Here is a 14,422-nt window from a genome sequence, read left to right as displayed (position 1 = left end):
GAAAGGGCGCTAAACACATCCTTCGAGCCCAGGCCTGACTCCCAGAGGTCCTGGATTTTTAAATGAGCACCCCCTGGTGCCCCCTCACACGCACACTTGCCTTGTAGTGAATTAAAATGGGTTTTATTCTCAAGGCAGCTGGAGTTTCCACTTGCCAAGAAAATCCTGCCACTCGGCCTGTGTGACTTTTCTCGAACCCTGGGAGGTCTACAATTCTCCTTCTCACAAGGGACCCTTCCAGACTGTCCATTTCTGCCACCTTTCTGCTTCTCCCCAGCTGAAAATCCTAGAACCAGATTGAACACCTTCCTCGGTTCTTCTACCTCCCCTTCCAAGAGTCCCTGTCGACAGCCATGCCTTTGATGCAGGAGCCCCCAGCCCCACACCCGGGATGGTTACAGTTACTTCCAGGGTCTTTCAGGCAATCCAGTCTCCCAAACTTCAAGTGTGCTTCAGACCCTTTTACAATTTTTTGGTCAGATCTGCATACCACCTGCTAGATACTTTATGTCTGTATTTTCCTCGAATTGACTTTTTACAGAGACAAATATGTTTATGTTAAAAGGAAACCTTCCAGGGAACCCTGGGTGGCGCAGCGGTTTAGCGCCTGCCTTTGGCCCAGGGCGCGATCCTGGAGACCCGGGATCGAATCCCACGTCGGGCTCCCGGTGCATGGAGCCTGCTTCTCCCTCTGCCTATGTCTCTGCCTCTCTCTCTCTCTCTCTGTGATGTATCATAAATAAATAAAAATTAAAAAAAAAAAAGGACCTTCCAGAGTTGAAAGCAGGCGATCAAACACATACCGGTACATGAATGTCCACAGCACACTGTTCATAATAGACAAAAGGTGGACACAACCCAAGAGTCCATTGACAGATAAATGGATAAACACAACGTGGCCTCTCTGAACACTGACATATTATTAGGCCATAAAGAGGAAGGAAGCCCTGGTACATGCTACAACATGAAGGAACCCCCAAAACATCACGCCCGATGGAAGACAGCCAGTCACAAAAGAACAAATACTGTAGAATTCCACTTACACGAGGCACCTAGAGTGGTCAAATCCATAGAAACAGAAAATAGAAGGGTGGTCACAGGAGGAAAGGGGGGCGGATATGGGGAGTTAGCACGTCATGGGGACAGAGATTCCATGTGGGGTGAATGAAAAAGTTCTGGAGACAGACGGTGGTGATGGTCGTATAACAGTAGGAATGTATTTAGCACAGCTCAATTAATTAAAAATGACTATGTTGGTAAATCTTATATCATTAAAAAAAAAAAAGAAGAAAACTTTTATCACTACCGCCCCTCGTTTAAAAACGAGCATCACTTGCCACTGAAAAAACCCAAACAATGTTGTCAGCGGCCATACCACTCTGTCAAAAAGAAACATCAGCTGGTATGAGTGTTGTCAAAAATGTCTACACACGAAAATGAGGAAGGTGGCTTGAGAAAGAATCAGAAAAACAATCATCTCCTGCCCCTGAGAACCAGTGTCAATTGATGCCCCTGTGAGAACTGTCTGTGGACCACCCATCGTGTATGCGTCAAAGTCTAGAAACCTCCCTTCTGCCCACAACTTCCCCTCGGATCTTTCCAGTACGATCCCTCAAGGAGCTGTAATGGTTACTCCCCAAACAGGTGTATTCTTTGGTGGCTCTTCCAAAGCGCTCCTGTGCTCGCCAGGCCATCACCAAGACAGTGCTGTTGCCTTAGCCATCTTGTAGATGCATCTCTGAGAAGGAAGTCATTAATCCAGGTGATTGATGGCAAGCCTGAACGCCAAGTCCAGAAGCTTCCCCCTCTTCCTCAGGCCAGTTCCCCGATTGCCCGGGATTGACCCCAGATCGCGGTATTGAGTCATTTGGCTAATTTCCTGACAACTCCTCACAAGGTACCAGGAGCTAAAGTCCCAAGGGATAAAACTAGGTCCCTGCCAATCAGACAGATTTTGCTGTATCAGCAAGACTCTGACTACCCAGAACCTGCCCTATATTTGTAGAGGTTCACTGCCCAGGCCCTGGACTGAGCCCTCCCGACTTGGGCTCAAATTCTGACTCTACCAACAGCTCGACTATGTGGTGTTGATTACTAAACCTCCTTTGGAAGTCCCCAGAGGTTTTGCAACATAGTGAGAAAACAGGGTTTGGACCACATCAGTGCCTCTCCATGCATGTATAACCTCTTCACCCTGACACAGGAATCACCCAGATAGATGGTTCAGCCCAGGTGGGGCCTGGGGGCGGGGCCTGGGAGACTCTCCGGGAAGCCTAGGACCCCCTGGCTCAGTTCTCTCTGAAGATCTTTCCATTGCACATCCTGGGATTTTGGAGACCAGGTCCTTACCTTGGCAGCCTGCGGTTTGGAAGGTGTCGATTTTCTGGAATCTCCCCTTGTCCCCCCTCCCTGCCACCAGGCCCTAGAGCAAGAAGTACCAACTTCCTTAACCTTCTGATAGTCTGGGAGTGTTTCTTTTCTGGGTTGGTAGGGAAGGGGAGCTTCATGAATGGAAGGCGTCTTGCCAAAGTGAGGAACTCCTGGCTCCTTCCTGATTGGAAGTGGGGCGCTGTGGACTGCTGGGTTTGTCTCCTACCCTGTGTCACCCTGGATGTGGGGAGGGTGTGGGACTCAGATGAGGAGTGTGGGCTTTATGGGTCTCAGACAGAGCTGGGCATGGCCGCTCCAATTGTGGCATTCTGGAACCCCAGAAAGACACTCCCCCCTTTCCCCCCCCTTTCTATGACTCCTTGGTTTCTCTCCTCGGAAGGTGTGACTCAGGATCCCAAAGTGAGGTAGAGATGTCAATCCCATCAAAGCAGTCCCAGAAAGCCGTGTCCCACCCCCGCCCCAGATTATCAAAGACAGTCCAGGTAAAATTTCTGGACATGGAGACTATGCTTTAAAGTCCCATTTTCCTTTCCAACTCATGAACTCTTGAACTGGGCCAGAAGTGGCAATTGTTTTACGAGCAGTTGCTCATAAAAAGTCAACAGAACAACCTGCATTCAGATCAGATAGGGCCAGGAGAGCTCATACCTACAAGGGCCAGTCCCATCTGACAGCGCCAAAAAATAAGACAATAGAAGCGATTGGGCAGGTGGGCACTGAGTTAGCAGGCTTTCTCTTCTCTGCTTTTCTTTGCCTAAATAATATCATCACCCCTTCCTTCTTTTTCATAAACACCCCTGGCTTTCCCCACATGAGCAAGACACTTGTCTGTGCTCCCCTGTGCTCCCCAGAGCAATTCTGGGACCCCCCCAAAAAGAGCTTTATTGTTTTCCGGTTTTGCTGCCTCTTCTCGGGTGACAGAGGGGAGGATTTCCTCTGGGCGCGCACTAAATGCCAGGTTACCCCCCTCCACCCCGCCACAAACCCTTCTCGGCAAGGCACCCCACCCAAGCGCTGGCAACCTGCACCCCTGAGTCCCAGCGGGGCTGAGATCCCACTGGAGAGTCGAGGCTCGGGGAAGGGTGGGCCGGGCCCAGGGACCCCAGAGGAGGGAGAGCCTGGGTGCCCCTCCACGCTCCGCGCCCCGGGCGCCCATCCACACTCCAGGGTGCACGGACAGTGTGTGTGCCCCGGGCTTGGGCGTCAGCACTGGGCTCCTTGGGGTGCGCTCCTCCTGCGCGGGGTGCTGCACCTGCACCTGCCGGCCCACCTCCCCTCGCCCCGTGCCTCCCGCCCTAGCTCCCTGTGCTCCTCCCCGGGATCACTGCACTCCCGCACGCTCCCTTCTCCCTCCCTCAGCCTTGGGGTGGGACCTCAGGACAGTAGCCTCCAGCCTCTGAGCCTCCACGGCCAGACCGACTTGCAGGGCCCCCGTCACCTACCGCTGCTCCCCGGACTCCCGCGTGCTGCCGGTGGCCTCTCCCGCCCGCCAGCCAGCTCCAGCGGGTCTGCCGCCCAGCCACCCCACCTCACCCCCTGCAGCCGCCGGTGTCCTTTTCTCTTTCACTTTCTCTCTGCTCGGGCGGGATTTGGGCCAAGCTGGGGAGTAAGCACCCACGCCTCCGGCTGCTGCACCCACCACGTGCTTTCTCCGAAGAGCCTGGGTCACATCGCTGCACTCCAGGGCACTCCCCGAGCGGCTATCACCTCCTCCAAATGGCCATCCTCCCCGGTTTCGGGGCGGGGGTGGGGGGGCAGCCAGCAGCCCTCCCTAGGTCATCTGCAAGCCCGGGCTTGCAGGCCGCTCACTCTCGCTTTGGGGTGGTCTGGATTTCTCTCCAGCTCAGCCCAGCCGGAAAAGTGACAAACCAAACCACCCTTGCAGGGGACATGGACCTTGCTGGCTGAGCACTTCACTCCGGAAAATGCCTCAGGGACCCTAAACTCAGCCTTGGCAAACTTGCCTTCCCATCACCCCATCCCTGTTGGCAATCTTCCAGCCTCTCCTCCTTCAGAGGTCCTGGACCCCAGCTCCACCTACCAGAAGAATTTGAGGAGGTCACTTCCCTTTCCAGGCTTGGATTTCCTGTCTGGAATTGAGGGGGTGGGTCAAGGGACTTCTGACCTCTCCTTCCCCATCAAAACTCCTAACCTGCTCTATGCAACGGAGCTGGCAACCTTGCCATCCATGTGTGGGTTCTGGGTTCGAAGCCACACTTCCATGATGTCCGAGGAAAGGAGTCTCACCCTTCTCAAACAGCTCAGCGACACCATCACACTGGACTTCTAGGATGATATTCAGGTCCTACAATGTACCAGGCACTATGCTGGACCTTGATCCATTATTGCCCCACATGCTATTTCACAGCCCAGGAAAAGAGTCTCAGAGAAGGTGGGTGACGTGTTCTGGGTCACATCACACCCAGCCAACAGTGCAGCTGGCGTTCAGACCCACCCTAGGGGGTCCCTCACCATCTGTCTCCTAACCCCCACTTCTTCCCAAAAGCACAGTTTGGAAACTGGGGAGAGGGGAGCATCTGGCCAGGGGACAGGCCAGCTGGGGTTCAGCAGCTACACCAAGGAGCCGACACTGGCTCTGGTTTTCCTGCCTCTCCCGGGCATGGAGTGGGGTCTGGCAGGGAATCTGTCCTTCAAGGGCACCCCGTCAGTGTTTACCTGGGAGAGCGAGGCCCTTGTGGTTGGCTGAGCGGAGCCTTCAATGATGAGAGCTAACGACACGCCTCCCGAAAGCTGGCCTTCTAGAACCCTTCAGCGCTGATAAAGCCCTCTCACGTGCCAGCCACCTGCACTGATCTCAGTGTCCCTCAAGTGGAAGGAAATCACCACCCCGCTTTTTCCAACAACCCCGACAGGACGAGGACCCCTCCTCTCTCGGCACCTCCTCACCCCACAGTTCAGAGATGGTGGCACCAGCTGAGATCCCACCTGAAATCCAGAAGCATTTTCAGCCCCAACTTCCTCCACCACCACCCCCTTTTCTTTTTTACCTTGGGGCTCGGGCAGGTAGAGACCTGCAGGGCGTGGAGCCGGACAGCGCATGGTGGGAAACCCGATGAGGCTGCTAGGCTGCTGCTCCCTGAGTCTGGAGCAGGCCAGTCAGGGGCCGAGACTAAGCAGGCGTGCAAAGCAAGCAGGCAAGGGACCAATAGAAAACTCTCCCCCTAAGAAGGGGCATCGGGCTGTCAGATTTCTCATTCTAATACTCTCTAATTTGCCCACACTCCCTAACCCCTCCCCCCTTACACCCCACCCGGGCCTCTGAGGTTAATTTCAGTTCCTTGTGGACCTAACCGGGCAACCTCGGAGGGCTGAGAGTTGTCTCCTAGAGAGGGACCTTTGTTTGACACAATGGCATTCTAAAAATCATGGTGACCGCAGTGGAGCCCCTCTGGTGCCAGCTGCCAATACCTGCCATCCTCTGCTGGACAGAGCCAGGCTCAGAGAGCCCCACAAATGCCTCAAGACCAGCTGAGCGCCCCAGCTGGGCTCCAGCAGCCCTCCCAGATGCTATGTTCTCTCATTACTCCACCCCAGCACCAAATTGCCCAAACTGCCCTGAATTGCCTTGGTGATCGGGACTGGTCTCCTCGTTATTCGTATTCCAAGACCTTGGACCAAAATGTGAATCGCCCATAAGAGAGTCCTACCCTGGGCAGCCCCGGTGGCGCAGCGGTTTAGCGCTGCCTGCAGCCCAGGGTGTGATCCTGGAGACCCGGGATCCATTCCCACGTTGGGCTCCCTGCATGGAGCCTCTCTGCCTGTGTCTCTGCCTCCCTCTCTTTCTCTGTATCTCTCATGAATAAATAAATTAAAAATCTTAAAAAAAAAAAAAAAGGAGAGAGTCCTACCCCAAATGTGGTTTACTTAACAGGCAGATGGTTTGGGGTAAGATACGGATGCAGTGCTAAATAGTACTGTCCCACAGGGAGAAAGTTGGGGCACTTGCACGTCTCTGCCCATGCTCCTGATGGCATCTAGGAGAAAGTCTCTGTCAGGCCAATAGGTCCTAAACGCCTCTTCAAATGCATGATGCATCCCTGCTTCCCAGAAAGCAGTCCTCCGCCACAAGCCTTCAGTGAGACCACAGCATCTGGCTGGACTTGTGTAAACATTGTCCTGCCTTCCTGCTTCATAGTTAACTTCAATGGATGGCATTCCTTTCATTTTATGGTGGACATAAACGTTCCTTGGAAAATAAAGTTGAATTAAAAAAAAATGTGAATGCTTTGGAAAAACACCTGCCAAGCAATTAATAGTATAGACGGTGTGTAGAAGTCACCAGGGAGGTCCCGAAGTGAATGAAGCTTGGGAATCAGTGACAGGTGCCTCCTTCCTGCGTTTTTGCTGAAGGAGCGTGGTGGGGTTGGGAGTCTGAAGAGCTGGTGTCAAGGCCCTGCTGTTACCTGTTACCAGCAGGTGTATGACCTTGGACCCCTCGCTCCCTTTGTGTGTGGGCCTTGGTTTTCCCACAAACGAAATAAAGATTATGATGCCTATCTATGTATGGTGGTTATTTTGAAACAGCCCCTGCTTTTAGAGGGCCCAAGGAGGAAGTAGGCAGACAAGTGGGAAATGCTAATAGTCAATTTGAAACAGGGTCTTGCCTTCTTAGGCTAATAAAACAGACGTGACAACTGTTACAGATCTCAAGAAGTCTCTTCCTCCCGTGACCTGGTGCCAAGGGACAGGCACTCCTGGCCATTCTGTTGCCTCGATGCCACTTATGAGAGTCCCTTCCTATTCTTGGAGGCAGTTCTGACGGCCATGGCCAAAGCAGTTCTGATTCATGTTCACGGCAGGGCAGAGCTTGCAATGAGAGTCAAGTCAGACTAGGGGCGCCATCATCTCTCACCTGGTCCCATCTCGCTGCCTGGTCTTTCTACGTCCTCCCTGACCCCCACCCCCACCCATCCCCCAGGCCCACACTCAAGACCCAAATCTGGCCCTGCCTGTGTCAACCCAGGTCTCTGAGCTGAGTGATGACATGTACGGGGCTGTGTGTTTGGCTGATGCCAAACAGGTTGTGGATTAGCACCAGGAGGGTACCCGGTAGAGACCCCACTGTGGTGCCCAGCCAGGAGCTGATGGGGTCTGAATTTCAGCAGGGGCTGTGGAAACAAAGAGATGAGTGAGCAGGCTGGTATTGCAGCAGAGCTAGAAGGCCGAGCCGCCCGACCGAGTGGGGAAGGCAAGGAGCAGGGCAGAGGGGTTAAGCTGAGCCAAGGATTTCTCATCCTGCTGATGTTCCTCTTCAAAACTCCCTCAGACGTGGTGACCATTCTCCTGAGCCCAGGGCTGCCAGGAATAAGCTCAATTCCCTCCCGACTCAGGGGCGTCTCAGCGCTGTTCAAGCCAGTCTTGCTCTGGGCGTGTGAATTTGTCTCCAGGGAGGATCCAGCGTGACAAAGACCACTGGCTACCAGCAGAAGTACTGCTAAAGTTGCCGGCTGGGGTCCCCTGCCAAGTCCCAAGGGGAGGACATGAGGGAAACTCAGCTTGTGAGTAAGCCGGTCATCCCTGTCTCCAGTCTTCCCCAAACAGACCTGCTCAGCCCTACGTGGTACCTCAGCTGGAGCAGGTCCTACCGTGGCCAGGACCGAGCTCCTGCCTTCTCCCCATCGGGCTCTGTTTTAGCCTCCCTTCAAGGCCTGAGCTCCTGCTTTCATCACCCTTCCAGGTAACATCAATCTTAGGCTTTATTCATTTTTAGAAAACTTGTTGCCATGTATTTGGCAATGCATGGGTGAACTTCCTATTTTGTTAAATATAGATTCTGTTGCCTCCAATTAGATCACAAAGTTACTAGTGTCTGGGAGCCTGTGTTTTATTTTCTTATTTAAAAGCCACACTGCTCCAAAATTGTTTGAATGAAGGAACCAGGTTTGGATGTGAATGATCAAGGCAGACTCAAGTTCCAAATGGTGAAGGCCCCCCTCCCCTTAGGTTGTAAGTGCCTTTTCTTATGGTTTTGTTTTGTTTTGTTTTGGTACCCACCAAAATCCCTAGCAGGTGCTAACACAAAAATTAGGGAGGAAGGCAGAAATGGAATGAAGGAAGGGAAAGAAGTGATAGATATGATAAAACTGGTTTGCATCCACATTAGACAGGTAGGAAGGTGCATGAGAACGCAGGCCTAATAGTCGGTAAAATCACAAGCAGGTGAGTCAGTAGGAAGGCAGGTAAATCAGTTGATACATAAAAATAGGAATGTTTAGGTAAACAGACTGTGAGCACGTGTAAGTGGGTAACAGATACCAGTCGGTGGATTGATAAGTAGGTGTTGGTAGGTGGTTATGTAGACCAGGTAAGTTTGAGGGCAGGCAGGTAGGTAGCTGGGCAGGTGGCTACGGAGATAAATAGAAACTGAGTAACCTCACGGGTGGGCTGCTGAAGACAATGACAGAGAACAGAAACGGGCTCTGGTCGGAGCAGGTGCCAGGCTGGGAGCCAAGTGGAGTATGGAACAGGCCATTTGTCAGCCTGGGAAAACCCATGGGGAAGTGCCAACTTCCGGCTGTGGGCGCTTTTCCTTCTGCGACTCCGGGGGTGGGATGGGGTGAGGGTGAAGGTGACGTGAGTCTGGCTGGCGGGGAGGCCATCCAAGGTGGACTGAGCACAGGTGTTCTTGCCAACACATCTCCTTCCAAGAGGCAGAGTCGGCTCCCCCCAGATCAGAGCAGAAACGGGTCTTGGGGAGGAAAAGAGGAGGGTGCGAGGGCACAGCGCCTCTCCTGTCTGGGGTCGGAGGAGGTCCGGGCTCTGGTGGCTCTTGTGCTCAGAGTCAGATGGGAAAGGAAGCCGGAGGAATAGTTTGGCCGCCTGGGGTGGGTCCCTTCCTTTCCAATAAATCAGGCAACATCCTAGAGGGAGACTTTGTTCTAATGGTTCTAGAAACAGTATCCCTGTGGGCAAAAATAACACATCGTGAAAACATCGAGGGACCAAAGACCAAATGAGAGCCAAGAAAACCAACAATAAGATCTAAATCTCCTGGCTGGGAGGGCACATGCCCTGCGTCTGATGAGGTCACCGAATCCTCAGAGCACCCTCTGAGATAACAGTACCTGGGTACTATTATCGCCTCCATTTTACAGAGGCGGAAAACTAAGGCCCAGAGAGGTTCCAGAGAGTGCTCACAGTCACAGCCCTGGGAGCGAGGGGGCCATGACCTGCCCTCAGGCAGTCTGAGGGCAGAGACCGTGTGCCAGCCCAAGGGCAGGGGCACGCTGATGCGCTCCTCACATGCACTCAGCACCCAAGCACTGAGTCACTCATGGAACAGGCGTGTAGATATTTGGTGCAGCCCCCGGTGGGACCGTAGACACAATTGTTTTCTTTTCACCCCCCCGCCCGGTTTGTTCATCCTTGTCCAATTCTCTCTGCCGGGTACCCCTCTAGGCCTAGCTATACAACACCACGCGCTGCCTCAGATAGTTTCTGGCTATGGTCTCATTGAACCCTCGCTCTAGAAAGCCCCTGGGGGCTTAATATCATCACTCCCGTTTTCAAGATGAAGAGACAGAGGGTCAGAGTGGTCCAGTCATGTGGCTGAGGTCACACGGTTTGTAAGAATCGGAGCATTGCCTCAGACCCAGAGCTCTCCAGGGTCCAGCTTGGTCTTTCTCCATCACTGCCATCCTCACTGTCTCTTCTCCGCCCCCAGACTGCCTGCCACACGTTGTCACCCACTGTTGCCAAAGAATGGCCCGAGCATTTGCTCTGATTCTCCAAGGAAGCTGCTGGGTGCTGAGTTGTGTCAGAACAAGGACCTTGACCCTCAGACCTCCCCCTTGAGCTTGCCTGGGGTTGGATGCACCTGTGCTGCCTCGTGTAGCATGGGGTCGAACCCCCAGGGTCACAGACCCGGGGATAGGCTTTCTGCACAATTGCACGAGGGCACTATGGGAACTGAAGGCGACTTCTGAATCATTGGCCTAGTTTCAGTTTGAAGATGGTCAACCTGTTTTGGGTAGATTTACGGTACCCCTTGAGTTGTCTAGAAGAGGCAGCCAAGCAGAAAGTGCAGCGGCAGGTCCAGCCCTGTGAGATCCGATAACCCGCTCACCAGGCCGTGACCTGAGGCAAATCTCGTGTCTCTCTGTGCCTCGGTTTACCATTCTGTAAAGTGAGAATAATGGTAGTACCTGAGCCATCCACCCACACCCACTCATCCACCCACACCCACTCATTCATCCATCCATCCATCTGTCCAACCATCCAACATTCAACAAATCTACATTACATGCCCACCCAGTGGCAGGCGCTGTGCTAGGCATCTGGGAGGCGATATGATCAAAATATAGATCCCTGCCCACATGGAGCTTATTTTCCAGTGGGAGAGTCAGACAATGAACAGCAGTCATACAATAGTTAAATATATAGAAGGAGGAAATGTCAGTCTAGGGAGGGGGCTCAGAGTGTGGACAGGACCTGCAGTTCTGAAGAGGATGCTACAGGTAGGCCTTGTTGAGAAGGTAAGATCTGAGCAAAGAGCTGAGGGGGGAGGCCTAGAGGATATCTGGAGAAGGATGCTCCAGGTGGTAGGAACAGCACGTGCCAGGGGCCTGTGGTTGAGAATGTGCCAGGCCCGTCCCGGGGACAGCGGGGACACCAGTATGGCTGGGGGAGATGAGCAGCAGTAGGGGATGAGGGCAGAGCAGCGAGAGCCAGATTGTGATGAGCCTTGTGGGCCACTGTCTGGATTTCGCTTTCCCTCTGAGCAATGGGGAGCCAGGGCAGAGTTTAGAGCAGTGGACGGTGCAGATCGGTAAGGGTTGCGGAGAGAGTTACAAAACCTTCACATGATGATTTCCTCTTCTGAACCCTTGTTGAAACCAAAGGCAGGGCCCTTTCTTTACAAAGCACACAATTCTCCTTCCCCTTCCCTCTATCCCCTTCCGAAGGTGCTCCCGCCCGGCTTGTCCCACAGCCGCACCCTTGGCAGCCCTGACGGGAGCTGGCCTGGATAACAGGAGGAAAGGGCAGGGAAAGGAGGCACCTTGCCTTTCTCTGTCTCCCAGCCCCCTGAAGACCACGTCATTCTGAGCCCAGTTCCCTTTCTCGAGTCACATGGGGGTCAGAAATAAAAATATTACGTCCCCAGGGAGGAAGCAGAGTGAAATAACAGGAACCAGCAGAGGAGGGAGGGCCAGAGGTGTCAGGCAGCCCCCACATAAAGGAGCTAGGAGCATGAAGTTTGCAGGGAGGGAGGATGGTGCTGATGCCCCTGCACCCATCCCGGGGTGGCTGCTGCACACCCATCAAGACCACACCCCTGGGGACAGGAGCCGCTTGCACCCCCAAGAAGAAATCAGGGAGCCCATTTAGGTAGGAGAGGGACAGAGTAAGAGATATGTCCAGGAAACCAACAGGGACCATCCGGGCGAGACTGTAACCACGAGGAAAACCAACTTCTTATACATTTGCAACTTGACAGAGCGGGGGTGGGGTGGGGCAACACGCATACACCACCCTGGCACCCGAATCAACACCCTCAGAAGAAGGCTTTCTCCCTCCTCCAAGCCAGGTTGAGGATAAGCTTGCCTGCCTCCACATAAATCCAGCCTCCACCACTTGGCACCTGGGGACCCGGGGTGCTGTCCCCTCTGGGTGCTCTCTGTTTTCTTCGTTAGATCAGAACTAAGAGTGCCGCGTGGTCCCTGGGCTATGCCAGGCGCGTGATAAACACTCAACGAGCGCAAATCATTGTGATCCTCTCCCACTCGAAGTGGCTCTGAAACCAGAAAGGACCCACGAATGACTGGACTCTACGGCGCCGAGTCACAAAGCTGGAAAAGCCCAGACCTGGGGAGAGCAGGTGCAGAACAGAGATGCCTGCGTGGAGCCGAGAGCCTCTTGGCCGCAGGGAAGGGACACCTCACCTGTTTGCGGGGTGGGGGGAGGCAAGACGGTGTAGGCTTGTTTTTCTGATTCAAGAGGCCGTCGAGTGTCATCAAGACTCTAAAAGTGAGACGCTCTTCCCCTCTTTTCTCTGATCTGGTTCTTGTTCTGGGTCTCCGTCTCCCTCGTTCTTTCTCCCCCTCTTCCCTCCACCTTCTCCCCCTTCCTCCTTCCCTCTGGCCTCTCCCTTTCTTTTATTTATCTCCCTTCTTCTATTCCGTCTCTCCCTTCCTTCCTCTCTCTCCTGTCTTTGGATCTCTGTCTTTCGCTGACGCAGATGCACACACGCACGTGCACGCCCGCACACACAAATGCGCGCACATAGGCACGCACGGCATCCTCTGCTCTCTGGCTTCATTGCCCGTCCTCTGGCACCTCGTTTCTCTGCATTGGAGCCTCCCCAAGTGTCTGCAGCCGCCTTCCCCACTGGACCGTGAGCCCCTTGCGTCCAGCCCCGGTGCCCAGCGCAGGGCCTGATGCATCAAGGCTGCGCAGGGTACAAATCAGGCAGGTGTTTGGTCTCATGCCTCCAGGATGGTCTTTTCTTAAGCAGAGTGGGAAGCGTGCTGGCTGGGCCTCCAGCACACCCGGCATCACAGACGGAGTTCTCCAAGCACTCGCTGCTCCTGCCAACTCATCCAGAGGCCCTGACTCCTGTCCAGCTCCGCCTTCCCATCTGGGGACGAGGATGATCACACTGGCTTTCCTTTCAGAGGGAAGGGAAAATCTGTGCACTGCCTACAGCCAGCCTTTGCTACTCGGGCCAAGGGGATGCTGACTTACCAACATGGTCCTTGGAGGAGTTGGGGTCCCCCTCCGCCACCGGGGTCTGCCACCCACTCCACGCCCACCTCAAGAGGGCCAAGTCTGGGTCTCCTTTCTCCAGCAGGGTCAAGGAAATCTTTCTGGCCAGGGCCTCGCCATCAGGCTCATGGAGCAGGGCGCAGTGGTACTCCCGGGAGAGAAGCTCCTTCTCTAGCATGTTGTCCAAGAGGGCTTGCACTTGACTCGGCTGATGGCTGGACAGCAGCATCCGGACCCGAGCCAGGATGGTCTGAAAGTGGTTCATGGCCGGGCTCAGGGGCAGGCCAGCTGCCTGGGCCAAAGCCTAGGATCTCTGCTCACCCAGCCTGCAGCATCCAAAACATGAAGTGAAAAACAGGATGAGGGAAACTCTACAGTTTGGTGCTGTTTATTCCTGCTTAGGCAGGTTTCCTCATTTGCGTCGCAGGCTGGGGTGCCTGATGTGTGGTTGGAAATGGGTGCTGGGGCTGATCCGGACCCCACAGATGCTCGCTGGGACCGCCCACGTGCATGTCAGAGAAGCCTGCAGCCTGTGGGCTCCATCTGATCCAATCCGGTATTTGCTAAACGGGAAGCAGACTTGCCTCTGTGGGAACTCACACAGTGATGGTCCTTTTTAGATGTTTTATCATAACAAGAAGGCAGTTGGGGTGTAGGGTTAATTGGCTTTGGGGTGAATCTGCCGGGGTTCACAGCACAGTACTGCTTGCTCAGCCTCTTTCAAGCCCCCATTCCTCCACCTGAAAAGGCTGGATGACGATAATCATACTTACCTCACTGGGTTAGACGGGGTGATAATAAATGCCCTGACCTCCCAGAGTTGTTGAGAGAATTAATGAGATAAGGTGTGCAGAGCACCCAGACATTATCTGCATGATACTAGTGCAATAAATATCAGCCATTATTCTCACTATTGTTATTGATTAATCATGCATACGACCGTCATCTTGGGCTTAACCTCACTAACCCTCAGTCCTCTCCTTAGCCAAAATCTCCCAATAAAAGTAATCCAGCCTCATTAAATTGTCTTGAGGATTAAAAAAGATAATGCATTGGAAGGGCTTGGCGCTGGACCTAGTGACCACTTAACGAAAACTGACTACATACGAATATCATCCCCGATCTACAAATGCACAAAACAGAGGCTTTGCGTAGGAGCCAGTCTATTTTAGGATTCTATTCTAAAAATTCCCAACCCAGGGGTGTCTGGGTGATGCAGTCGGTTGAGCATCTGATTCTTGGTTTCCGCTCAAGTCATGAACCCAGGGTGGTGAGATCCGGTCCTGCACTGGGCTCCGGGGCTCTG

At 53.7% G+C, this 14,422-nt stretch overlaps 1 protein-coding gene across 10 annotated transcripts in view; it reads right to left on the bottom strand.

Moving 5' to 3' along the window:
- The window catches only part of CIITA (class II major histocompatibility complex transactivator), a 47,219-nt gene extending 33,427 nt beyond the window's left edge, over positions 1–13,792 (bottom strand). The window contains exon 1 of one of the 10 annotated variants that reach the window (XM_077906629.1): positions 13,096–13,792. In XM_077906629.1, the coding sequence (XP_077762755.1) occupies positions 13,096–13,381 (286 nt within the window). In that variant the 5' untranslated portion in view covers positions 13,382–13,792. Of the gene's footprint in view, positions 1–3,833; positions 4,120–4,543; positions 4,661–5,399; positions 5,583–13,095 lie in introns of those variants that run through there. The other 9 variants (XM_077906628.1, XM_077906622.1, XM_077906620.1 and 6 more) reach the window with 9 other exon arrangements.
- Positions 13,793–14,422: the final 630 nt, after the last annotated feature.

The sequence above is a fragment of the Canis aureus genome, chromosome 8 (assembly GCF_053574225.1).
Source record: "Canis aureus isolate CA01 chromosome 8, VMU_Caureus_v.1.0, whole genome shotgun sequence".
In the NCBI taxonomy this organism is placed as follows: Eukaryota; Metazoa; Chordata; class Mammalia; order Carnivora; family Canidae; genus Canis; species Canis aureus.
The sequence above is the reverse complement of the archived record's forward strand: the minus strand, read 5'-3'. Positions and strand labels throughout refer to the sequence as shown.